This window comes from Aulostomus chinensis, chromosome 10 (assembly GCF_037954235.1).
Source record: "Aulostomus chinensis isolate RoL2024-O1b breed Wild chromosome 10, RoL_Achi_v1.0, whole genome shotgun sequence".
Classification (NCBI taxonomy): Eukaryota; Metazoa; Chordata; class Actinopteri; order Syngnathiformes; family Aulostomidae; genus Aulostomus; species Aulostomus chinensis.
The window spans coordinates 15,704,044-15,730,388 of NC_141329.1; the positions used below are offsets into that span (position 1 = coordinate 15,704,044).

A 26,345-nucleotide genomic window follows, 5' to 3' on the forward strand; every position below is an offset into this window, starting at 1 on the left:
CTTATTTTTTTTTAATTATCAAGCATTTCCATTGTGCAGTGGAGATGCATAAAAGGAATGAAAATGTCCACTGCAATGAAAATCTGATTGACAGATGAAATTCTATGAGCCACAATTTCCATGGTGGAGAAGAAGCAAGAAGTTGATGTCATGACAGGTGTAATGTTAGTTGAAGAGGTTGAACTGCTAACAATATTGGCCTTAGAGGAAACTCTAAATAGTATTTATTTGAGTTTATCAAGCAAACAGAGACTCAAGGCCACTCAATGCATGACTGGGATTTCAAATGCTGAAAATGTCTGCTCACTAATAAAGCTAATGACAATATTTTATAACTGATATAATCAGAACTGGCATTTATGATGCACCTTGACTCAAATCTAGCTGCTTGGACACACACACACACACACACACACACACACACACACACACACACACACACACACACACACACACACACACACAAAATGACCCTCACACCCTTGTAGGGTGGTTCTGTGTCATCCTCTTGCTTGGGTCCTCTATCAGAGACACTGGGAGCTGGAGGGTTCTGCGAAGCAGTTTAGCTCGGACAGTGTACTTCTGGACCGAGGTTTCAGGTGTTGTTCCTGGAATCTGCTGGAGCCACTCTCCCAGTTTGGGGGTCACCAATATATATAGTGAACTCAAGTCTATTTTGTTAGTACACAACCTTATTTTGGAATTTCCTCTAGTTATAAATAATTCAAAGAGATTGCTTTATAGGGAGTTTAATACAGTTTATATTTAAACAGAAACAGTTCTTGTCAGATGTCAGGTTTTGCAGTGTGTGGTGTCATTGTTGTTCTTTAAATACATCTCTAAGTCACCCAGATGTTAAAAAACCCCTAAATGTATCAAATCTACTCGAGATATTAAATGGTAAATATTACATTAACATAATATATAATGTTTTATATGTATTTTTCTTGTAATTTTTTGGAAATTTTAAAAAAAGAGTTTAAAATGAGAACTGCTCTGCTTGTTGTTATATAATGCGATGATACACTCCCTGCAAGATACAGCTTATATATACTTCTACCATAAGAGACTTGCATGTATAATCTTGAATTAATACTTTGTTTTTATGTATTCGTTCTATTTTTTATATTATCATTACTTTTCTCCTAAATAAATGAATGATAGAATTATTTTTCAAATATTGATTTGACAATTAGACATTTCAATACTGAATTTTCCCTTGGAGTCAACTCTTCATGTCTGCACCTATTTCATCATAGCTGGGCAAAGACCTTTTTTCAGTTTTTGCAACATGAATGAGATAAGATAAAGCATACAAGACATACTCTATCACTAATCTACTTGAATTTTATAGAGTATACATGTTTTTTCTTCATACTCTAATTTGAAATCTCATTTTTGAACATTTTAAGGATTTAAAATTTTGTGCTGATCAGCAGAGAAACAAAAATGGCAACTCATTTCACTCTAACAGCTAAGAGCCAGTCGACCATAAAAAGTCCCTTTAACATGACTTAACTGCCTTTTAGAAATATGGCCCTAATTACCAATGATACAACATGCTGATGGTCACCACCATTGTTGAAATCTGAATGGCACAATTAGGAGCAATGAGAATGAAAAAAAGGCAGTTTCATTTCTTTGAGTTTTATTGTGTTTCTCTTGCAGACTGCTGGGAAAAGATGTTGGTATTTTACAAATCAAATCTTACAGTCAACAACAAGCATTTGCTCTGAATTAAAGCGAGCAAACTCAAGCCCTGAGTCAATGACTGGGAAGTATCAGGCCCACATAACATGCACAAACACTCAGACTTCAGATTGTACTCTACTTTTATCATTTTATCTTCTTTATCTGTGTAAATAGTGCATTTCATTTTCACCAAGTAAAACATTCAACAGGCAACCAACAGGCAAATTGTGTTTATTACAAGAGTTTCTAATTATTAAAGTCAATCTTTTGCTCTGGGAGAAGCTATTATTCATAATGAAAATATAAATATTTTTAATTTACAGATCTTTGACTAAACAGGGAAAAGATTTGGTCAAATGTTGCTAATGTACAAAGCACAGTAAGATGGCATTATAAGCCTCCATTACTCTGCTTGGTTAAAATGCATCATCTGGAAAGGCCAAATAGGGAATATGCTGGAAGTAAATGATTTCAAAAACACATCTCAATTGCACGGTAAACATCTAAATTACTGAAGCAACGTAGTATCATCTTTTGTCTAATGTAATGACAAGAAAACCAAAGGCATGAAAAGACTAAATTTTTTCAAAAACATTTAGATAGAAGCCATGAGGACAGCAACTCACACATACACACACAAAAAAGGAACTGCTACACGTTACTGACTGGAATCAATGTTTTCTGCCTGTAGCTGTGCCCCTTCTTATGGTTTGTTCAGACACTTGGCAAACCGTACAACTTCAAACACACGCAAAAACAAAGAGTTTGTCTGTGTCATCTGGCTTCTGAGAAGGGATTCAACACAAGCTAACAAGCAGAACTGATACTGGTCTATCATTAAAAAAAATAATTTCTTGAAATAAAGGAAGTTCTCAGATTGACTTAATTGCTCAGTAACGGCTGTTAACCTTACAGGACATAAGTGTGTTTTTTAGAAGTCTACATCAAATGTGTCCAGGACTCAAAGGCAATTTAAAGTAAATGCTTAAAATAATATATTAGCCTGTTATTTTGGAATGATTTTGGCATAAAGTTGGCAAATTAAAAAATAGTGGAAATCTGCACTAAGACACAGACAGGACTTTGAATCAAACACAAGACATTAGATACTGATAAGGTCTCAAGCTCACATTGATACACACTGCTTTGACACATATCCTCGAGAGGGAGCGAGCTGATGGTGTGCGGACAGATGGTTGGGAGGGCATGCAGGTGATTCTTCTTCAAGGAGATGTTGGACTCTATGGGAAGCTGGTTGGAAAGAGGCTGAGTGGCTGGCTCTCGTTGGTGGGCAGGGGGGAGCGATATCCCTCGAAATTGCGGGGGATGCTGCCGCTCGTGGAACCCGAACTGTTACTGAGGGTCTCAATGCTGCCCTCCCTCTGCAGTTCTGAAGGGAGAGACAAGGTATTCAGGTTCATAATATTTGTATATTGAAACCCATTAGTGAAATGAAAGCTTGTGCACATTGTGGATATAATTTTTTGCTAAGAACACAAGGAGAAAACCACCTTAATGATAAGCTTTAGAGAAATGCATTTAAATAAAATTTATTTAGGCAAAGGAACCTCATTGAGAGCAACTCTCTTTTGCAGGAGTGCCCTGATCACATTCACTCTGTTACACATTCCAAACTGGAAGCTGGTCAGTATAACGACATGATCTGCTGGCCACTGGACAGCTCAACTGGAGTGGATGAGGTTGAGGGCCTTCCTCAAAGGCACTTCAAAGGAAGGTTTTCGTCAATGCTGTTCCAAGATGTACTTGTTCATGGAGAATTGGTGGGTCATTGAAGGAGTGTGATGCTCGATCTACTCTACTTGTAAAGTGTCATGAGATAACTTTTGTTGTGAGTTGACGCAATACAAAAAAAACTGACTTGACTGACTCACTGGTTGGTAATAAGGGTAAGGCCAACGCCGATTCCCCACCCAATTTTATCCTGCTGGTTCTTGGGTTTGAACCTAAACAAAAGTTTGCTTCTCTAACCTATAAGCCATCACTGCCCAGGTTAATAAAATAAAATATATGTATTCATACATTCATTATATTTTTGCATAGATTCTTCTCATCCTAATGAAATTAAAAGCCAGCAATTTAGTACTCAAGAGTGTTTAAATGGCCACGTCAGACCAGAAACCTTTGTACAATCCTGTCAACAGAACCAATCACATACGCAAATTAATGAAGGTGTTGTGCATTTGTAAAATAGTAAAAAAAAGTACATCTTTATTGTCATGAAATAGAAGCGCAAAACTTAAAAACTCAAATGAAGAGTGAGTTCCTCATATTTGTATTTAAATATCATTTACACTCGAAAACTGAAATATCCAGTGCTATCATAAGTGATAAAATGATTGCCTAAATTACAGGTGCCAGTTTGCAAATGTTGCATGCAAAGTTATCGTTGGATTGATCCTTTATGCCAAAGTGTAATATAAAAACAAGAAACATTGCAAGAAAGACATGGTGTCTAGGTGGACATGATGAGGCAGGGCAGTATCTAGATATAATGCATGTAGTGCACATCTAGTAGTCTTGAATTTGTTGATTATGATGATGATGATGATGATGATGATGTGGCCATGACAACAAAAGAGCACCCGGAACCAATGAACATATAATCAAATATTTTAAACTGACAGAGGGTCAGTAATATTATACTACAGAGTCTGATGTAGATTCAGGTGAGGCCACTGTCCGTTATTTTTGTTGTGTTTTAAATCCACCTCCTGTCAGGAGAAGAACCAATCAGCTTGACTGACACAGTTAACTCCTCTGCTTGGGCCATCCTATCCTATCCTATCCTATCCTGCTCCATGGACAGACTGAGGAAATCATTCCTGCCCCACGCCACACTTATCAGTAGGAGCCCTGAACTCATTAAAAACTAACAACATGCACCTAAGAACCACACCTGAGAACCACACCTAACAAGCACCTAAGAACCACACGCACTTTATCATACACATCTCTATGAAGGTCTTTTAAGTGTGTACAAACTGCCCTTTGCACTACTGTATGCTACACACTGTAAATGCACAACTTCAATGTATAGGATTGTTAGTTTTTATTAAGAATTACAGATATCACCACTCACACTGCAGTGAGTCTAATATACTGCATCAACCTTCAAAATATGCATATCATTTGACATGTTGAAATGATAATGGCATAATTATCTTCTGATTTCTCAAGAAAACAACAGGGCAAAAATCAGCACTATATTATAGATTTGAGTTTGAAAACTATACAACACCAAAAAGGTTGGATGATTTGTGGTTGAAACATGTTTGAAGTTGAAGTACTCTTCTGGTATCTTAAGTTTTTGCTGTACTAGAATATCTGTCTGATGTGACATGCTGTCAGTCAGAACTTTACTGCAGAGCATGATACTGACCTTGATATGAAGAGGAAGCCTGATGTGTGGCTTCTTAATTTCAGAGTCTTCCAATTCATTTCGCGTTGACATAAAACCACAGTGTGTGTTTAATACATCCTGCAGATGTTCTGATGTTCTTATGGATACCACCCTTGCCATGGTTGGCAAGCAGGAAGTAGAGCTGCTAAGTTTAGCCCACGAAACCTAACATAAACCACACTGCTATTACCCTGTATAACATGCAGTGTGCCACTCTGTGGTGTTATCCAAGCCGGCTACCCTTCTGCTGTAATTCCTCAGCACAGAGTAGGCATGCTGCACTCAAACCAGAGTGAAGTGAGGATGGCTGCTTTTCTGCATTTGGATCAAGTGTGGAGCGTTATGGCCAATACTACAATTTCATTGGAGGAGGCTGCTAATTGAATGCTGAAAGATGCTGATAAAATTGTATCTTTTCCCCCCCTATCTGTCAAGGTTTAAATTGCCAGAACTTTGAGATGTTGGCTGAATTTCAAATGCAACTGTAACCCAGAATGATAATATTGTTACTGGTATCTGCTAGCAACTATAACATCTGCTGTCAAACTGGAAATGCTTCGTGACTGGTGTTTGTTTTGTAAAAATAGTAATGAAATCTCGAGATGGTAGGAATGACACTTAAAGAATGAGTTTGTGAAGGAAGAGACATTAAACATTATATATAGCTACTGTATATGGCTAGCTGAGAGAATACGTGGCAAACTGCATGTCTTAATGTAGTAAACACATTAAACATATCGTATTGGAAAAAAAGCAATGTTTATATTTAAAACTAACTGATGTACCATTATAAGAAAAATGTGTTTTAAAGCACACTTTTTGTCTCATATGCTTGTCTATTAACAATATCAAAGCACACAGTGCTGAGGTTGATCTGTGAGAATATTGGTCATCTGCAATAACATAATAACATGACTTGGCTCTACACTTGCGTAGAGGCAAGTGTTCAAGCCACTGATACTGAAACGCATGTTAGATGCCCTGCTGCTGCCGGCCAACTCACAGCAGCAACCAAAGGGATCGAACCAAGTACTGCTTCCCCCATTTCTGGCAGGGAATAACCCTGTTGCTTATTCTCTTTGCATTTGTTAAAGGTAAAGCTTCCTTCCCAGCCTTTTCACACATTTCCATAATTGATGGCCACTTGCCCCCTACCAGCTAGCACTTTTTCCAGCCTGTGGGCCGACTGGATCAGAACTGTTGCCATGTTATTCCAGGCACTGTAAAGCTGCTGAACACCCCAGTAAAGCCCTAAAGGCCCTTTCTAGTGCTGCCTAATCCTCCTCATTGTGTTACTCCAAGCAGCCATTCAACAAGTCTTAACCTCTCACGCCCTAACTCAATCCTCCAGCTCTCCAACAGTGGGGATGTTTTCCCTCAGGGCTGAGGGAAAGGTGGTTTTGTCTAGTGTTTTGTACACATAATGCCTTTCTGGATGAAGGCCAATGAAATATAAACTACTGTTAATGGGCTTTTAGAGAATGGCTGATTTAAGCTGGCTGATAAATATTTTCTACCTATATGTATTGGTTTATCTTTCAAAATGTCAATTTCAATGCCAGAAACTGCTGATAGCAGGATCCTACATGTCACCATTTGGATGTAATATGCAGTATTTTCTAAAGGGGATAATATGGTGTAAATAACAGGTAAACAATCAAAGGACACGAACATAAGACGTTCCTCTGTTGGAAATTTTTTCCCTCCATATATCAGCACTTGCATAGCCTATTCTTGGGAGCCACTTTGCTGCTGATGTCGACTGTACAGGCACTGTGGAGTTGGATTCTGGGGTGACAGCAGTGGTCAGACTTCAAAAGAAACAGCAAGTTAACAAAAGCTATAGAGTTGAAAAAGTTATCAGTAAACAGCTGCAGATGCCACTGCTAGAGATAATGCCGGAATTGAAGGATAGGGGTTGGCAATGTTGAATAAAGACGTAAATAGAGATTTCTTTTTTAGACGAGGCCTCACACAATCCATCTGAAAGCCCGGGTACATGTATAACAACACATGACAGCAAGTTAATACCTTATCAGCCAATCGGGCATACAGAGGGAATGGTCCAAAATGGTCCCATCTGCACCCTCGGCTGTGAACAGGCTTTAATCCTCTTATACTCTCACACAAACATCCACACAGACTCCAGTATACACACTTTCATTTTCATCAAAAAACTGACTACATCTACTCTCATTTGTAAGGTACAACAAATACTATGCTTGTAATGAAAACATTCACATGCTCATACTATTTCATCATGTAAATCGTCTAAAATTAAAGAGGTATTACTATTTCGCAACTTACTTTTATTTAGATCATTTCTTCTGGTTTTGATAATGTTATTGGCCAAAGCCAAGATCTTTTGTTTGTGTGTGTGTGTATGCGTGTTGTATAATACCCTTTTCACACTGAAAAATGTGTGTCAATGCGGGTTCTTGGACCCGCGTTTGCTCTGCATTAGGGCGCATTCAAGCTTCCAGAAGACCCAGGTCTAAACTCCTGTGTTTTTCTCTCTTGTACGTCATTGCGCTGACCACATCATCATTTCACATAAACGTGCGCTGGAACACTGAGAGGTAAACAAACGACAATGTGGACGTCGCCGAGTCGAGCGTTAGCATTGTCGTTGCGTGCATTGCAATGTTGTCTCTTTTGCAAAGCATACAAACTAGGTGCAGATTGGAAAATGTCCAAGCGCAAATGCAGGGAAGGAGGATGGCGTTTTTGACTAGTCTGGAAGGGAGCCAAAGAAGCTACAGGCGAAGCATGACAGGCGGCACAGTGACAAAATCAGGATGCGACAGGAAGGTTGCGTGAAACCTGAGACGACGCGGGTTGCCTTTTTCACACTGCAGGCGAGCCGAGCCACTAAACACCAGGGTCGCTTAGCGAGTTGGTCGATGCGGGTTGAAATGCTGAGTCGATCCTTTCAGAGTGCCCAAAAACCCGTGTTGACCCACGTTTTTGGTGCAGTGTGAAAGGGGCTTAAGTGTGTTTGCATGTGTGTGTGAGATTGTCTCTTGTTATTTCAGAAGCATGATGGTGGGATCCTCTATTTTTTGCAATTTGAAAAACTTTACTAAATGTTGATGCAGCAGAGTGTAGTGTATATCATATGTGGCAAAATTGGTAATAAATATTTACAATTCTACCATTTCATGATGCAGATGCTTTTGTCTAAAGTGATACACAACACAAACAAGAATTTCGACTGGAGAGAAAAAATTAGGGGTGCATGATAACTATTGGTCAGATATTTATTGGCCCAATATTTGGGAATTATGACATCATTCCAATAACTCCGATATCATAATGCATTATCGGGAAAACAACTTTATGGCTGAAAAAAAAATTACAATACTCCCTCACGTTGGAAAACAACTCATCAACTTGTTCATTATTTTGGTAGTAGCTTTCATTACCCAGGATGTTACACATAGCCTAAACCACAGAAACATAAAAATTCGGAAAAACGACTCTCAAACTTGGAACGGGGAACTACCATAACCACTTGAATGCAGCACAATGTGCAAACGTTTGTAAACAGACAACATGGTGGCGGCAGTGGGAGTTTTTCAAAGTTTCCGACGAAGACATTTCTCTGGCTGTTTGTAATACATGTTTGATGAAAGAGCCACGAGGTGGAAAAAAACAGCACTAGCTTCAAAACCTCAAACATGAAAAGTCACCTGAAACATAACCATTGATTCAATGGGGTTTTGAAGGCGTATGAGGATGCTAGCAAGGCTAAAGAAGGTAGCAAGCCTGCTGTAAATAAGATGCCTAGACTTGTACCCATTGGTGACACTTTTGAAAATATTAAAAAATTTACCAGAGATGACAGATCACACAAGGGCTAAAGATATTGGAAATTTAATTATGGAAATGATGGTGCTGGACAATCAGCCCTTCACCCTTGTTGAAGACAGGGGCTTTTGTCGTCTTATTAATCACTTGGCGCCACGGTTTACAAAGCCAAGCCGCCGCTACTTTTCTGATGTGTGCCTTCCAGCCAAGTATGATGCCATCGCCAAATGCATTCACACTTTGATTGACAGCAACGTAAACGACATAAGCTTCACCATAGATATATGGACTTGTGATGTCAGCCCTGTAAGTATGATGAGCCTGACCACGCAGTGGTTGAATACAGAATTTAAACTATACAGGGCTGTGTTGCATTCCCAGGAGCTTCCTGGCTCACACACAGGTGCAATGATTCACCAGCCTTTTGAAGCTATGCTACAGCGGTGGGATACTAAGAAGGAGATGGTGCATGTCATCTTACGAGATAATGTGCGTAATATGGCAAAGGCAATGGATGAGTGTGGCGTTGCCAGCCTGGGCTTTATGGCCCATTCTCTACAACTTGCTGTGAACGAGGCTGTGTCAAGTCAAAGAGCTGTGTCTGACTGTGCTGCCATCGGGCGCAAGATTGTTGGACATTTCAGTCACTCTCAAGTGGTGTCCATCGCCCTGCGGGAGACACAAGGATGGCTGCAAGTGCCACAAACACGACTCCAACAAGACATAGCCACGCAATGGAATTGCACGTTTTACATGCTTAAGAGTCTAGTGGCACAGAAAAAAGCTATTGCAGCATATGCAGTTGAATACAAACTACCTGCAACACTTAACGCCAGCCAGTAGACCCTGGTTGAAAACATGCTGACCATCCTCAATCCACGCGAACAGCTGACCAGAAACATCAGCAAGGCCACAGCCACAACTGCAGACGTGATCCCCTCCATCCAAGCATTTGCATAAGCAAACTGTTCCAACAGACCAGGGAGTGAAGACATCAAAGGAAACCCTGTTAAAAGCAGTGCAATCACGTTTTGGTCACATCGAGGAAGAGCCCCTGTACTATATGACAACAATACTGGATCCACGGTACAAGGACCACTACTTCACCCTCGCATCAAAATGGCAAACAACAGGTAAACTGCGAGAAAAGTTGCTGGAGATTGATCATGGAGCTGGCACCCCCCAGCCAGAAGAGGCCCCAGAAAAGAGGAGCAGGGCAGATGGGAAGAAATCATTGATGGGAATGTTTGAGGAAATCCTGGAAGAAAACACTGAGGCTGTAGTTCACCAGGAAAACAGCAGAGTGGATCAGGACGTTATTTAATGTTTTATAAAGACACAAATTATAACTCATGTTAATGTCCAGGACATCACAATTAGTATTTTTCTGCTATGTTTCGTTAACTGATAGCTCCAGTCATATTTGTCGGAGCCAACACTTCACGTGAGCCATTGCCCACTTGAGTATTGGAGGAGCAACCAGTCCCGTTTCGAGTGCCTGGCCCAACTTGCTTGGAAATATCTGTCAGCGCCTCGCACTAGTGTCGACAGCGAGCGCTTGTTTTCAGCCGCTGGACACATGATGACAAAGGAAAGAAACAGACTCGCTTGCGAAAAGGCAGAGATACTGCTGTTCATTAAGAAAAACCTTCCCCTAATATGTCCATGTTTAATTGTTGCATCTCACCATTTGAAGTATTATAACTCATCTCTCTCTCTCTCTCTCTCTCTCTCTCTCTCTCTTTCTCATACTTTATTGAAAAGTTATTTACCAACATCCTTTAACTTCATTTTGTTATTATAAAATTGTTGGAATGTACTTTTTTGTTTACAAAAACAAATGTGTGTCATGGGTGCATAATTTTTATTTCTTGTATTTCTGAGGAATGCACTTTGTGTTCACATAGAAATGTTTGATTAAACTTGTGGCAGTGCATTATTTATTTTTTATGTTTTTGAACTGAAATTCACTTTTTCACTTTGTATTTATTTTAAATGCAAAGTATTTCAGTTCTAGTGACCTTTATTTTTGTAACAGTAAGTATGCACCTCATTTCAAGAGATGTTCATTTGAAATAGAGCAAATGTTAGCTTTCTAATGGGTTTTCATCTGAAAAAATATAAACTTCATTTTAAGATTCAAAACAGTGTTTGTCTGTGTAGGTTCTCATTCATCCAGGTCATCGTAGATCGAAGCGAAGTAAAATCTGGTCAACTGGACGTAAGTTTATCTTGAAGACGTTTCACCTCTCATCCGAGAGGCTTCTTCAATTCTAGTGAAAAGTGTGGAAACTCCAGCTTATAAACCTATGTGGGAGTGGTCAGTGCTACTGTGGTGGAAACGACCCTCCCGAGACTCACCTGGCCTCCCCAAACGACTGTCGTTGTGAGGTGTCAGGGAGTTTCAGGGGTGGTCGTTAGGGAGTTTCACCGACCATTCAGATGCTAATGGGCTGTGCTGGCAGCAGCCGTTCCACATGGGTCTTTCAGCTGAGCTCTTTGGGGAAGCTTTGAAAGGACTTGGTTGTAAATAGGTGAAAGGAAATGTCGCAGTCCACCTTCTCTGTTCAAAGATGGTTTCTCTATCTTGACGTGGATGGCTTCTTTAACTCCTCTTTCAAACCATCTGTCCTCTCTGTCGAGGATTTGGACATGGTCGTCCTGGAAGGAGTGGCTTTCCTCCTTGAGGTGGAGGAAAACCGCTGAGTCCTGTCCTCCAGAGTTGGCTCTTCTATGTTGGGCCATGCGCTTGTTGAGGGGCTGTTTGGTTTCCCCTATGTAGAGATCCGTGCAGGCCTCACTGCATCTGACAGCATATACCAGATTGCTTTTCTGGCTGTGAGGGGTGGGATCTTTGGGGTGAACCAGTCTTTGTCTCAAAGTGTTGTCTGGTTTAAAAGACACAGGGATGCGGTGCTCGTTATAGATTCTCCTTAATTTCTCAGAAACCCCTGCCACATAGGGGATCACTATGTTTTTTCTCCTGCCTTCTTCATCTTCCCTCCTCCTGGAGCTCTCCTCCTTTCTGGACCTGGAAGAGGATTTTACAAAGGTCCAGTCTGGGAAGCCACAAGTTTTAAGTGCTCTTTTCAGATGCTGCTGTTCTTTTTTTTTTCCCGGCCTTGGACGCTGGTGGGGATGGTCTCGGTGTTGCAGCGTTCTGATGACACCTAACTTGTGCTCCAGAGGATGGTGAGAGTCAAAAAGCAAGTATTGGTCAGTGTAGGTGGGTTTCCTGTACACATCCACCCTCAGGCTCCTGTCCTAGTAAGACAAATAAGTAAGTAAGACAAATGCTAAAAGTCAGGTTGGACACAAGTGCTGCCATCTAGTGGCAGAAGAAGTTCTAGTTTTTTTGTTTTTGTAACCCTCGTATTATGTTAAGGGTAAGTTTGACCCATTTCAGTTTTTGTGTTGACCAAAATACTGGTTATACTTTCTTTTTCTTCATGAAATTTGGTGACTTTTCCTCATCTAGGGTCATGAACTGGTTTGTAAAATCTGGACACTTGGATGTATAGTGGAATGTCTGTGCAGAGTTTGTATACAAAGATGATGTTGCGGGTCATTTTGACCCAAAAATTTTAATGTGGGTAAGTAGCTGTTCAGATCCAAAATAAACATGTCTCTTAAATGTATTTGTATTTTGATTGCCTCTGAGACCAAGACTCAGGTGCATGAAGAGAGGGAACTTTCTCAGAACGGGAGTATAAAATGGTCAACATAGACCATGTTGGGAACAGTCAGAAGAAATAAGACAGAACTTCCCAGTGAAATTCTGAAGATGCAGGGCAGACCTCTGCATTCCTCAATATTTGCTTTCACTGAGAAAGCAACAGTTGTTTCATACTGCCCACAGAGAAACAACAATGTTCTCATAATGAGTACAATGCACACAGATGCATCTCTGAGCACAAGAGAAGACATGAAGCCACAAATGATCCTGGATTATTACTCCACCAAAGGAGGAGTTGACAATCTGGACAAAGTCACAACAACATACAGCTGCCAGCGCATGACTGCCCATTGGCCTTTGGTGATTTTCTACAACATTGTGGACGTGTCTGCTTACAATGCCTATGTCCTGTGGACTGAAATCAACCAGCAATGGAATGCTGGCAAATTGTACAAACGTCGGCATTTCTTGGAAGAACTCGGCGAAGCACTTGTCACTCCCAAGTTCCAGACGTGAGCCAGGCCAGCTCGATCCCCAGCAGCAGCAGCTGTCATTGAAAATGTCACCCAACCAACCTGCAGCCTCACCCAACCCAACCTCACCCAACCAACATCCAGTGGACACAGGTGAAAAGAAAAATGAAAAGATGACAGGTCTGTCCCTCCTAAGAGGACAGTAAAACAAGTACCTCTTATGTGAAATGCAAGCATTACATCTGCAGAAAGCACACAGTAATGTTCTGCCCATCATGAGGAGAACATTGAAAATGTTGAATGTTGAAAATCTGAGAAATTGGGGCATGTTAAAATTAAAGTTAAAGTTAAAAAGAAATGTGTTTGTGAAGAGGGAAAAACTAAATAGTTCTTGAATATAGTCTTGGAATTAAAAATGTATTGTATGTCCCTTTCTAAATTTTAATAATCTAAAATAAATAGGTTATTGGTTTAACCTGTTTTCTTTACTGTTTTGCGTGCATTTACACACTATGGGTCAAAATGACCCGCAACATAATCAATGTAATTTTTTTCAACATAATATGAGGGTTAATATAATGTAACCACAATTTACCAGAACCAAGAATTCAACATCAACAATATCTTTCAACATTCAATACATTCAATATTCAACATTGTAAATTTTCACTAAGAGCTCGGTCTAAAACCTTCTGACTCATTCTTGCTGTTCTTTTAACCCCTGGTACTTCTCGTGTTCCTTCTTCCTGATGTTTGTGTCAGCTGGTATCGTCACATCTATCACCACTGCCCTGTTCTGCTCTTTGTCCACCACTACTATGTCCGGTTTGTTTGCCAGTAGCTGTTTGTAAGTCTGGAAGCTGAAGTGCCACAGCACCTTAACCCTGTTGCTCTTAACCACTTTTGGTGGTATGTTCCATTGGGATTTGGGTTCTTCTAGTCCATCCTGCGAAAAGATTTTTCTGTATTCTATCCCCGCTATCTGGTTGTGCTTCTCCATGTACGCTTTTGCAGCTAGCATTTTACATCCCACTACTATGTGTTGGACTGTCTCAGGAGCATCCTTACAGAGCCTGCACCTTGGGTCTGACGTAGTGTGGTAGACCTTGGCCTCTATGGCCCTTGTGATTAGGGCCTGCTCTTGTGCTACCATGATGAGTGCCTTTGTGCTGTCTTTCAGTACAGCATGTTCCAGCTATTGGTAGGTCTTCTTGATATCATAAACTTCCTCAATCTGGCGGTCTGTATGTCAAGCTTGTCCATCCACATCGGCTCTTCTCCCTCCTCACTCTCATTGGGTTTCAGCTGTCTGAAGCCGTCACTTAGCAGCTTGTCTTGAGGGGCCATCTTTTTGATGTACTCTTGGATTTTTCCAAGGGCCACTGGACAGTGGCTCTGATGCTCACCTGTCCTCGTCCTCCCTCTTTCCACTCAGCGTACAACCTTAGGATGCTGAACTTAGGTTGAAACCCTCCGTGCATGGTGAGGAGCTTTCCGGTCTTGATGTCTGTGGCTTCTATCGCCTTCTTTGGCCTGTTTATGATCCCAGTGGAATATCTGATGACCAGCAGTGCATACACTTTGATGGCTCAGACCTTGTTCTTACCATTCAGCTGACTTCTCCGTACTTGTCTTACTCTCTGGAGGTATTGGCAGTGGTTGACTTCCTTGATGCCACCTCATGGTTTCCATTGGCCTGTGGGATCCCAAGGTATGGTAAGCTGCTTTTGATGTCACCTATATTTCCTTCTGGTAGGTTGACCCATTCAGTTCTGATCTTCTTGCCTCTCCTTGATACCATTGAGCCACAATTGTCCAATCCGAATGAAATCCCCTGTCATTGCTGTAGATCCTGGTGGTGCGGCCAATTTTTTACTCATTTCGGCATACAGCTTGATATCATCCATGTAGCACAGGTGACTGACTGTTTCCCTGCTTTGGAATCAGATTGTTGCCCTGCTTCGGAATAAGTATCCGTAACCTATCTTTGTGATCTGACTGAGGGGGTTCAGGCTTATGGTAAACAGTAGCAGCGACAGTGCATCTCCTTGGTATATGCTGCACTTGATGTTAACTTGGACAACTGGCTTTGAGTTGGCCTCTAGGTTCCTCTTCTACAGCCCCAAACAGTTTCTGATGAAGGCTCTCAGTTTACTGTTGATGTTGTACAGTACCAGACATTCTAATATCCATGTGTGTGCATAGACTTTCTTGTAATCAATCCATGTGGTGCACAGGTTGGTTTGTCTGCTCTTACAGTCTCAGGAAACTACTTTGTCAAACAGTAGCTGGTCCTTGGCTCCTCTGATGTTGGTGCCAATTCTTTTCTGAGCCCCATTCATGTATTGACCCATGTGCTTACTTATCTTAGCTGCTATGATGCCTGACAGGAGCTATAGTACAGTGGGTAAAGTTAGTATTGAATACATAACCATTTTTCTCAGTTTTTCTAAAGGTGCTATTGACATGAAATTTTTACCAGATGTCGGTAACAACCCATACAACACATACATGCAAAGAAATCAAACATTAGATATCCATAAATTATGTGTCATAAAATGGAATGACCCAGGGAAAAAGTATTGAACGCACTTACTTAAATTTATTTAATACTTTGTACAAATGCCTTTGTTGGTAATAACAGCTTCAAGGTACCTCCTGTATGAAACAACCGTCAAGTCTTGAAGGTTCTGTGGGCCTCTTCTATGAACTCTGATCTTTAGTTCTCTCCATAGATTTTCTATTGGCTTCAAGTCTGGTGACTGGCTGGGCCATTCTAGCAGCTTTATATACTTTCACTAAAACCAAGTGAGAGTTTCCTTGGCTGCAATTGAGATCATTGTCTTGCAGAAATGTCCACCTTTGTTTCATCGAAATCATCCTGGCAGATTTTTTTTTTTTAATCAAGAATGTCTCTGTACATTTTTCTATTCATCCTTCCTTTGATGACATGAAGTTTGCCTGTGCCGTATGCTGAAAACTTAGGTGACATGGTGGTGCAGTGGTTAGCACTGTCGCCTCACAGCAAGAAGGTTACAGTTTCAAGTCCCAGCTCAGGCACAGTATCTTTCTGTGTGGAGTTTGCATGTTCGCCCCGTACCTGTGTGGGTTCTCTCCGGGTACTCTGGCTTTTTCCCACCGTCCAAAGAAATGCAATTGAAGAATAGGCTGATTGATACTCTAAATTCACCGTAGGTATGAATGGGAGTGTGAATGGTTGTCTGCCTATATATGTTGGCCCTGTGATGGACTGGCGACCTGTCCAGGATGTATCCCGCCTCTCACACGAAAGCCGCTGGGATAGGCTACAGCCCCCCCCGTGACCCTTAACAGGAACAAGCGGAAGAAAATAGATGGATTGAATTTCAATGGACAGCAGCCTGTGAACACGAGGACCATAAGGAGATGGTCTGATGAGGCTAATGAGGCACTGCAGGGCTGTTTTGAGGTGACGGACTGGCCGACACTTTGTGAGCCGCATGGAGAGGACATTGATGGGCTCACAGAGTGTATCACACACTATATCAACTTCTGTGTTGACAACATTTTCCAACCAGAGCCTGTCCTTTGCTACCCAAACAACAAGCCGTGTGTAACAAAGGACATCAAGGTGTGAGATGATGAGCTGTTGATCATGTTCTGTTCACACGTCACTACCATATCAGGAGTTGATTGTGTATAAGTACATGACGTGGCTGTTTGTATTAAGTTGTGCAGACTGCTAGTCGCACCCAAACTGTCAAGGCTGAATGACAAGAACAACGGGACAAGACGACCTGACTGTGCAGGAAGCATAAGTACTAATCAAGAAGTGTGATATGCATGAGTGTAAAATTATGTATGCAAAAAGGGTGCGGATTCAAGCATATATTCACTGTCTGTTAAAATCTTATTCAAACTTTCTCTTGCACTCTCACGGTGCGTGTAGTGGAGTCTCCAGATATATCTGTGTCTGCTTTGCTGTATGACATAAAGTGTTGATTTGTCTATAGCAGACGACTCTGGTTGATCTCTTCTCATCAACCGACCCAGTGAAGTCGGCGTTCTTCAACAAAGGACACACTGAATAAAAAGAAGAGGGCTTTCAGAGCTGGCAACAGAGAGGAGGTGCGAATGATACAGAGGGAGCTGAAAACAGAGATCAAGGAGGCCAAAGAGAGGTATAGAAAGAAGCTGGAGTAGAAACTCCAGCATAACAACATGAGAGAGGTCTGGAGTGGCACGAGGACCATCACTGGTTTCAGACCAACCAACAGAGAAGTTGAAGGCAGTGTGGACTGCCTGAAAACTGAATGTTTTTTTAACAGATTCAATACTGTGACCCCGGCTCACCCCCCCACAGACTCTTCTACGGCTGGCCTGCAACCAGCACCCACTATACTCTCTCTCTCCCTTCCACCTCTCACAGCCCCTCATCTGCCTCATCTGCCTGTGACGACCCCCCTCACACCTCCTCCCTGGGCACCCATGCTGACTGCTCTCTCCAACATCACACCTCCACCCTACCCCAACCTGTCCCTCCACACTGAACATCACGCCTGATCATGTCAGTAGACAGCTGAGGAAAGTCTGCAGGTCCGGATGGGGTGGTCCCCAGGGTCCTCAAAGCCTGTGCCCCCCAGCTATCTGGAGTGCTTCACCATGTCTTCAGCCTGAGCCTGAGTCTTCAGAGGGTCCCCGTGCTGTGGAAGACATCATGCCTCGTTCCTGTGCCAAAGACGCCGCATCCCTGTGGCTCCAAGGATTACAGACCTGTGACACTGACGTCACACGTCATGAAGACCCTGGAGAGACTCATCCTAGATCAATGTCCAATGTCTTTGGATGGTGGGAAGAAGCCGGAGTACCGGAGAGAACCTACGCGGGCACAGGGAGAACATGAAAACTCCAAACAGAAAGATCCCATGCCCAAGCCGGGACTCGAACCTAGAACCTTCTTGCTGTGAGGTGACAATGCTAACCACTGCACCACCGTGCCCCAAAACAAAAGATGCACAGGGTAAAAAAAAATAAATTATAAACTCAAGCCCAACAAATATAAAAGTAATGATTACTAATACTAACTGAAGTACTATTAAGCCATGAACACAAAAGGATGACCCTTATGCATTGCATCAAACTGTGATGCACAGAATAAATTAAATTAAATAAAAACAATGACTAAAGTGTGCAGGCAGCACGGTGGTGCAGTGGTTAGCACTGTTGCCTCACAGCAAGAAGGCACGGGATCTTTCTGTGTGGAGTTTTCATGTTCTCCCTTTGCATGCTTGGGTTCTCTCCAGGTACTCCGGCTTCTTCCCACCGTCCAAAGACATGCAATAGGGGACTAGGCTAATTGGATACTTTAAATTGACCGTAGGTATGAATGTGAGTGTGAATGTTTGTTTGTCTCTATATGTTGGCCCTGCGATGGACTGGTGACCTGTCCAGGGTGTACCCCGCCTCTCGCCCCTAGCTGCTGGGAAAGGCTCCACCCCGCCCGCAACCCTTACAGGAATAAGCGGAAGAAAATGGATGGATGGATGGATGGAATAAAGTGTGCAGTAAACAGGGGGCAGTGCAATACAGAACAGGACTCAAATGATATAGTGGGGATATTGCGGGTGGTGGACGCCTCCAATTGTCTCCGTCGTGCCAAACAATCCAGCGTGGTTTGTTTTATGCCAGAAGAGAGCGGGGGGCTCTCTGCATCAGCTGGATGCTTCGCAGACAAGTGATACTTGTGATAGATATAAGTGATACAGCTTTACAGTGTATGCATATCACTTTTTTCCTGTCGAGACTGCCATCTGGCAGGGCTTTGAAGTTGAACTTTCCATTTAAAACTGACGTATTCTTTTCCATATTAGTCCGACCTTAACTTTCATCTGCTCTCATTTTTTTTTGTTTACAAGCTTCAACTGGCTGTATCTCGCATGTGTGACAAGTGGTGCGTTCACTTCTAGTTTTCCACAAACTACGGCATGGCCAAAGGGTCAAAAAGCGCTGTGCAGATTAATCGCGATAAAAAAAAAGATTGGCGATAAAGGGACATTGCGTTAACTAGTTATTAATGCGTTAAAACTGACACCTATATTATATATATATATTTGTGTGTGTGTGTGTGTGTATACTCCTCCATTAGTGTAATATCCTCCACCCTCAACAGTACTGTTTACATTATACAGACTTTATATTTCATTTTGCATCTTATTTATATAGATACATGTACATATGTTATTCTGTTACTTGATTTTATTTAATTTATTGATGAGGAGAACTATAGCTCCAGTGTCCCCGTTTCCATCCATAGGAGCAGTGTGGAGATGGTGGAGGACTATAAATACTTCAGGGTATACTTGGACAATAAACTAGACTGGACTAAAAACACAAATGCCCTCAAGAAGAAGAACCAAAGTCACCTTGATTTTCTGTGGCGACTAATGTCCTTCAACATCGGTCTTTTCATTTTATGAATCTGTGATGGCCAGCACCATGCTCTATGCTGTTGTATGCTGGGGCAGCAGACTAAAGGTGAGGGACACCGACAGACTTAATAAACTTATCCGCAAAACCACCCATGTTGTGGGAGGGGAGCTGGACTCTCTGACAGCAGTGTCAGAGAGGAGAATGTTGTCGAACATTAGGACCTTTTTGGACAACACTTCACACCCTCTCTATCACAAGCTGGCCAGCAGTAAAAGTACTTTCAGCCAGAGACTCATACCCCCACGTTGCACCACTGAGCACCACAGGAACTCATTCCTGCCCGTGGTTATCAAACTGTTCATCTCCTCTCTCTAAGATGCTGCCCATCTTATGGAGTTGTTTTCCCTCTGTTAAATCATGCAATAATACAAATATCCCATTCACTAGTGTAAAAATGTAAATATGCACTAAAAATACCTCCTTATTGTCTTGATTTTCTATTTTTTTCTTTATTTTAGATTGTTTTAATGTGAAATGGAGCACTGCAATCACATAATTTCCCAAAAGGGGCTAATAAAGGATTTCTGATTCTGATTCCAATTTATAGTCTCATGTCATTCACCTTTCCACATACACACTGATGGTGGAGGCTGCTATGCAAGGTGTCACCCTACTCATCAGGAACAATTATGGGGTCAATATCTTGCTCAAAAGGACACTTGGACATGGTCACCCTGGAAATGAAGATCGAATGTGCCACCCTATTGTTGCTAGATGGCCAATCCCCCTCGAGCCATGCCTCTCCAGTGTGACTTATCATGTGACACTGACAATTCAGATTTTGTTTGGCAAACTATTAGAAATGGATAAGGATTTTTTCATCATCCATTCAGTATTTAAAAAGTTAAATAATATAAAGATTATTTGTGAGTTTTCTAGATGTCTTTTTTTTTTCCAGCACTGCAGGCATGTTTAGTCACAGTTCATCCGTCATCTGAATGAGGGCAGGATAAAATTTACTCTGAAAGGTGCTTGAATGTAAGAGAAATATGCAGACACAACGGAAAACAAGAGGTGTAGCCAACAAGAAGGATGCAGCCAGCTGCTACATAGTTATGAGAAAGTTACCTTTATGGGGTAATGACAAGACATGTCAGAGTTTATTTCAAAGGAAACTAAAACAGTGCCACAAGACAGCAACATTTAGGATAAAAAGCCAATGGTTGGGTGAGCTGAAAAACATCAATTAAGTGTTTCTCTTGCAGTATCTGAGTTCACACTTAAAATATACTACATTTTACTAGCAGAATTCACAATGATGCTGTTTACAAGTACATATTTGTCAATTTCTGTTGCAAGATATCAGATTATGAATAATGTTATGCAATACTGAGTAAACAGGACTTAGTTTAATAATGCTACATGTTAATTAAGATAAGCTATTGCTAAAACTTGAGTAACCACAACTTTGCCTTACAAAACCACCAAATGCAATCTGCATTCACAAGTAAAACAACCATTAAGAGTGAGTCAGAAGCTATGAGGAAAATTTCTGAGGTGCTACTTGTGTCTATGTGGTGCCGGCATCTTTGATATCATTAAGGGATGGTTGCCAGCTAATGTACATTAGATTGAATTAACATTTCATATCATAAATAAGGCTAGTGGCCCTGTTTCTGAAGAAGATTATTATTTCTTCAGTTCCTTCACTCAACCCAGCCAATAACAGACAGGCTGACAAACTTGGATTATCTTTTTGCATTTACCTTTTCTAAATTATTATTTCAGAACAACGAACACTGATCAACATATAAAAAAGGACACATAAATGTGCCAGATTATAGCCCAGGGGCTAATTTCCATCTGTTGTCCAAATGAGGCAGGTTGATGTTGCAGTAGAAAAGATAGACAATATAGATAGTAAAACTAGCTGTACAAAACATCAAGAAACAAAAAGACAGAAAAAGAAAAAATAGAGAAAGAAAATGAAAAAATAACATAAGAACACAGAACACACTTTGTTAAAGAACAATTAATTTATCTCTTTATGATGACATTAGCCCCCATAAATACAGATATAAGTAAAACACCTAAACACATTCAGCTACATATGTAGAGCACTTCCTGTGGGCCTGACTAGCGGTGTGCCAGAGTGTGTCATGTTCATGTTATGGTGGTACTAGGCTCTGATTGGTGGGAAGTGAGGAGAGGATCTAAGAGATCACAAAGAAGCCCTTAATCAGAGGGTCCATGCTAGCATGGGCGGGTAGAGACACATCCTTTGGACCATACTCTCCCTCACTCTCCATCTCTGTCCCTCTCTCCCCCTGAGAGGTGGCGACGGGGGCAGTAACCCATAGCCATAGTATACTTATCCAAGCTGATTGTTTTTGTGTTCTACTTTAATCTCACCGTTGGCCCCAGCTGGCTCTGATTAGTGCTCTCACGTCACATTCCAACCCCCAACAGTTTCTTTCACACACACACACACACACACACACACACACACACACACACACACACACACACACACACACACACACACACACACACACACACACACACTAGCCTATGTAAAAAATGATTCACATACACACTGGCGTTGTGGCACCAGTATTTTTAAATTCACCCCACCAAAAGCCTGTTCTTACATAGATTTCACTTGACTTCCAAGCTACTAAAGGTTTGAGCTATAATAAACAAAAATGGAATTGAAAAAAAATGAACAAAGAAGACTTCATTTTGTTGAGGATCTTATCAAGGGGAACATACTGTATATTCAGTGTCTTCAGTAGAAGCTGCAGGGGGTAGAACTAAAAACTCAATATTTAAAGGTTAGCCTGCACTAGCAACTGTAAAGCTGTCAATAAGATGCTTGAAGGGTTAGAGGTCTAAATTGAGGTGAACTTAATACTGTATTTAAATCCTATTTGAAACCAATTTGAAAATATACAGCATTCAATATCTAAAAAGTGAAATGACTCCCTCTTTAACAGATGCCACAAACAAACTCGTACAGATTCTCTAAGGAAAAATCAACTGAATGTAAATAGAAAAAGAAACTACACAGGTGGTTGCAAACACAAAAAGTTAAAATGAATGCAAACGTTATTTTGCTTCGCTTTCACCAGATGCACCACCATATTTGTGATGACAACAGGAGTGCTTATATAGACTATATGGATCTCTAAGAGTGTCTGAGTTGGTGTGGTCCAATCAGTAGATAACACAAGAATATAAACATGGCTGCAACTATTTTGTGTTCCTATATTGTCAGGTAAATATACCACAGAAGCGAACAGGATGCAGCACAACACAAACAGTAGGTCTTTCACGTGTATATATTGTTGACACTATATTTTTATTTAAAGCCTATATGCAGCAGTCAGAGCAGCCATATGTTATAATAACCCAGCAAATGTGTTGGTTTGCTAGTTCACCACTTCAAACCTTTTTTTTTTTTTTTAAATCCTGGGGTGAAAAGATTCATCATGCTTATAGTGTCTATCTTAGCAGCAATTGATGACAAAGTGCAACACAGAATCACTTACTTCTGGAAGGAGATTGTCGTTCAGCAAAACCTCCATGAGCAGTACAACATAAAAATGAACTATATGGGTTTCCTTTGCAGCACTGAAACGCAAAATATGAGCAAACACGAAAATACCCAGAGTCGTATAGACTTATTGTGGTTTAGGTGAAACATGAAAGCGTGCTCCCATCAACTTGCACAGCTCAATCCTTAGAAAGCTGTCCAGTTGGATGACTCACATTAGTGGCAAAGCTCATTAACATCTACCAGAGATCATCCTGATGGACTGTGAAAAGCCAGGCTTAACACACCCTCCTGTGTAAAAGACACATTAATTCGGCAGGGACACACAACACATACAGTATATCAGGATGAATGGCATGTGCAGGGTTCAAGTGGAGCCACATACTGAGAGCTAACATCTTCTTTTCATACACTGCCTGAAAACATACTTGAGGCATCACTCATTTTTGAACAGTGGGAAAAATATGGCTGTAAAACTATTGCCACCATGACTTGCCATGAAGCTGCAATTAAGAGTGTTCTGATGTAGAGCCTCTGCAGGCATAAATTATTTTCAGTAGAGAAAATTTATTTTCTTTTAAATTTTGAAGTGTTTTCACAGCTGTGTCACCAGGCTTCACCAGTGTAGCTCATCCACCCATCCATTATAAGGTCCTTGGCACAATGATATGTCAATCAAACAGTCATACATATTTTTAACTTTCATGAAATTGTAGTCAAATCAGTCAAATCATTTAGTCAATCTTGTCTCTACATTATTTTCTCGTCTGTTTTTATTAATTGCTCAGGATACATTATATGGACTTTAGCACTGGTCTGTGCTCTCTGAGGGCACTTGTTAATGTTTTCATTTGTAGGTAAGGACAGATATGTGAAGCTGGCATTGCACATGCTACTGAGCATCAACAGACAAGTTTCCTGATAACAGAGCGATTGAAGTCTTTCTTACAACCCAACAACAACAAAAACAGAACGATAAAATTCTCTCACCCACTGCAAACTGCACCACTGTGCCCTCTGCAAGAAGTGGCTCAAGGCTTTATGCAAGAATAAATAGTCAATAATATGTTATAAAGTAGGCGGCACGGTGGTGCAGTGGTTAGAGTGGATGCTCTAAATTGACTGTAGGTGTGGCTGTGAGAGTGAATGGTTGTCTGTCTGTATGCTTTGGTCCTGCGATGGATTGGTGACTCGTCCAGAGTGTACCCCGCCTCACACCTGAAGGCTGCTAGGATAGGATCCAGCCCCTGCCCTGCGACCCTGAACAGAATAAGTGGTAGAAAATGGATGGATGTTCTAAAGTTTGACATTTTATTTCATATTTTCAAAGAGGCTGGATAATGCTACAGTACTCAGGTCTAATGCACCTTTTAGTATCAAGCCCACAATCTGGCAAGTTCTCTGAGAATGTATGACAGCCTCCTGCTTGAACTCCACAGAGGTAAACCACAGCCAGCAGCTATTACCATGAATCACAATACTCAACAGGTTGCGTGATTAAGGAAGAAATGAAAAAAGAAAGCTTGTGATTCATGGTTGCTGAAGTCTCTCGAGCTGAGACTTTCTCTATGTCTTCTCTGACCATATATTTTCGAAGCTACATATGCACAGCTGACCACAACCTTTCCCAGCAGCTGCTCATTAGGGTGGGTTTTAATGGGTGCCAAAACTGTCCAAGACACTTTTGACACTATGTGGGCCGCTTTGAATTAGACCTATAATGAAAACCTAGTGGTGACCCAGGCTTTGACTGGCCATGTACCCACAGTAGACTGACAGCCGCCTCACCACTGGACACTGTTGGAACTGCTTTTATAGGCTGACTATTGCTGTCAGACATTGACCAAAGGAGGAAAACAATTAAATAGACAAAAAGAATGAAATACAACGCAGATTCATAAAAATACATACAAACAGCTTGGGCAACTGGTTTGCTAAGTAATCACACTGAACCCGTCAAAGACTTTTCTAAAATATTGGGGGGCTTGTCAATGTACTGATCTTTTTTCCACCTTAAGCCCTTAACCTGAGTTCATTAAAAACTTATTTTACAAAACTTCACATAGACGGTGTGATAAATCCACAAAGTATATTTTGCCACTGAATCCTCACTAATCACATTTGTCAGAGTTTCAGGGGAAAAAAAAAAACATTAATCACACGATGAGAAGAAATACAAAACCGCAGTATTATTGTTCTATTGTTAAGGCTGTTGTGTTGACAACTGTGTATCATCTGTTAAACCAAGTATCAGAGAGGGTTCAATTACACTATACTATCTTTGGTGCTTGTCGACAGATACAGTGACAGAAAAAGGCAACAAGAGCTGTTGGTTTTTATTGTTGTATAGACGAGTCCAAATGCCATGTAGAGAAAACTTAGCTAGAATGAAGTTGCTGTTTGGGTTGGCTTGTCCATGCAGGAGTGAAAAAGAGAGGATCGCACATGATTTGGAGATCTGAGTCCACATGATGATTTTCACACAATTGCGACATTAAACATGATAAATTGATTTGAGAAAAACATGGCATTTTGCTTGGAGGACTAACTGAAGAATTAATGAGCGTTAAATGCCAGTAATATTAAGCACTCTCTTATTTTGTGGTCATTTTTTCAACATTTACTTTCATCCTGCTTCTGTGTTTCTTTCTTCCAAATAAAGACCATCAAAAGAAAAAAAAATCACCTGGCTGCATCCAACTTACTTCTACAAAATCTAAAATTATGGTAATGGTAGAGGATATAAAACTATAACTGAATCCATCTCTTAGCAAGAAAGGATAGCCGAGGTCCAGCCTTTGATTCTAAATTCTCAAAATCTTTGAAAAAATAATGCAATTCAGAGTATGAGGCAAAAAGAAAAGAAAAAACACACTAAACATACATATGACTTTAATTTATGTCACATATTTTAGTGATGATGGCGCAATTTTTGGTTGTGTGCAAATTTAGTGGTTTCTACCTCTTTCATCTTCATAGGAGCAATGTCCACGGAAATGCAAACTCTTTTATACAAATATCAAAAAAGGCTTGAGGCTCATCAAAGCATTTCAAAAAGACAGAGCACCAACAGTAAGCACATTCAAATGGTTCTACTTGCATAAGCAGTTCACAAGAAAACAACTGTCTTTACTGGTTAACAGATCTAGCCCTTGTAAATAAACAGGACTATCCTAACCTGAGCACACAAACAAATGCACCAGCTCCCATACAGGTTTGATGCTGTTTGACAGGCATGTTGGGAGGCTCCTGTCAATAGTTTTAGACAGGAGGGCTGGTCTAAGCTGAAAGAGGTGCTGGTGTTATTGT

General features: G+C 41.0%; 1 protein-coding gene and 1 pseudogene across 2 annotated transcripts in view; both read right to left on the reverse strand.

Annotated features, from left to right (window-relative positions):
• Positions 1-1,651: 1,651 nt before the first annotated feature.
• The window catches only part of bcas3 (BCAS3 microtubule associated cell migration factor), a 408,395-nt gene continuing 383,701 nt past the window's right edge, over positions 1,652-26,345 (reverse strand). For both annotated transcript variants that reach the window (XM_086216159.1, XM_086216158.1), the window contains one exon: positions 1,652-3,082. In XM_086216159.1, coding sequence (XP_086072285.1) covers positions 2,934-3,082 — 149 coding nt within the window. In that variant the 3' untranslated portion in view covers positions 1,652-2,933. The remainder of the gene's footprint in view (positions 3,083-26,345) is intronic.
• LOC147254517 (uncharacterized) lies at positions 13,505-15,100 on the reverse strand (annotated as a pseudogene).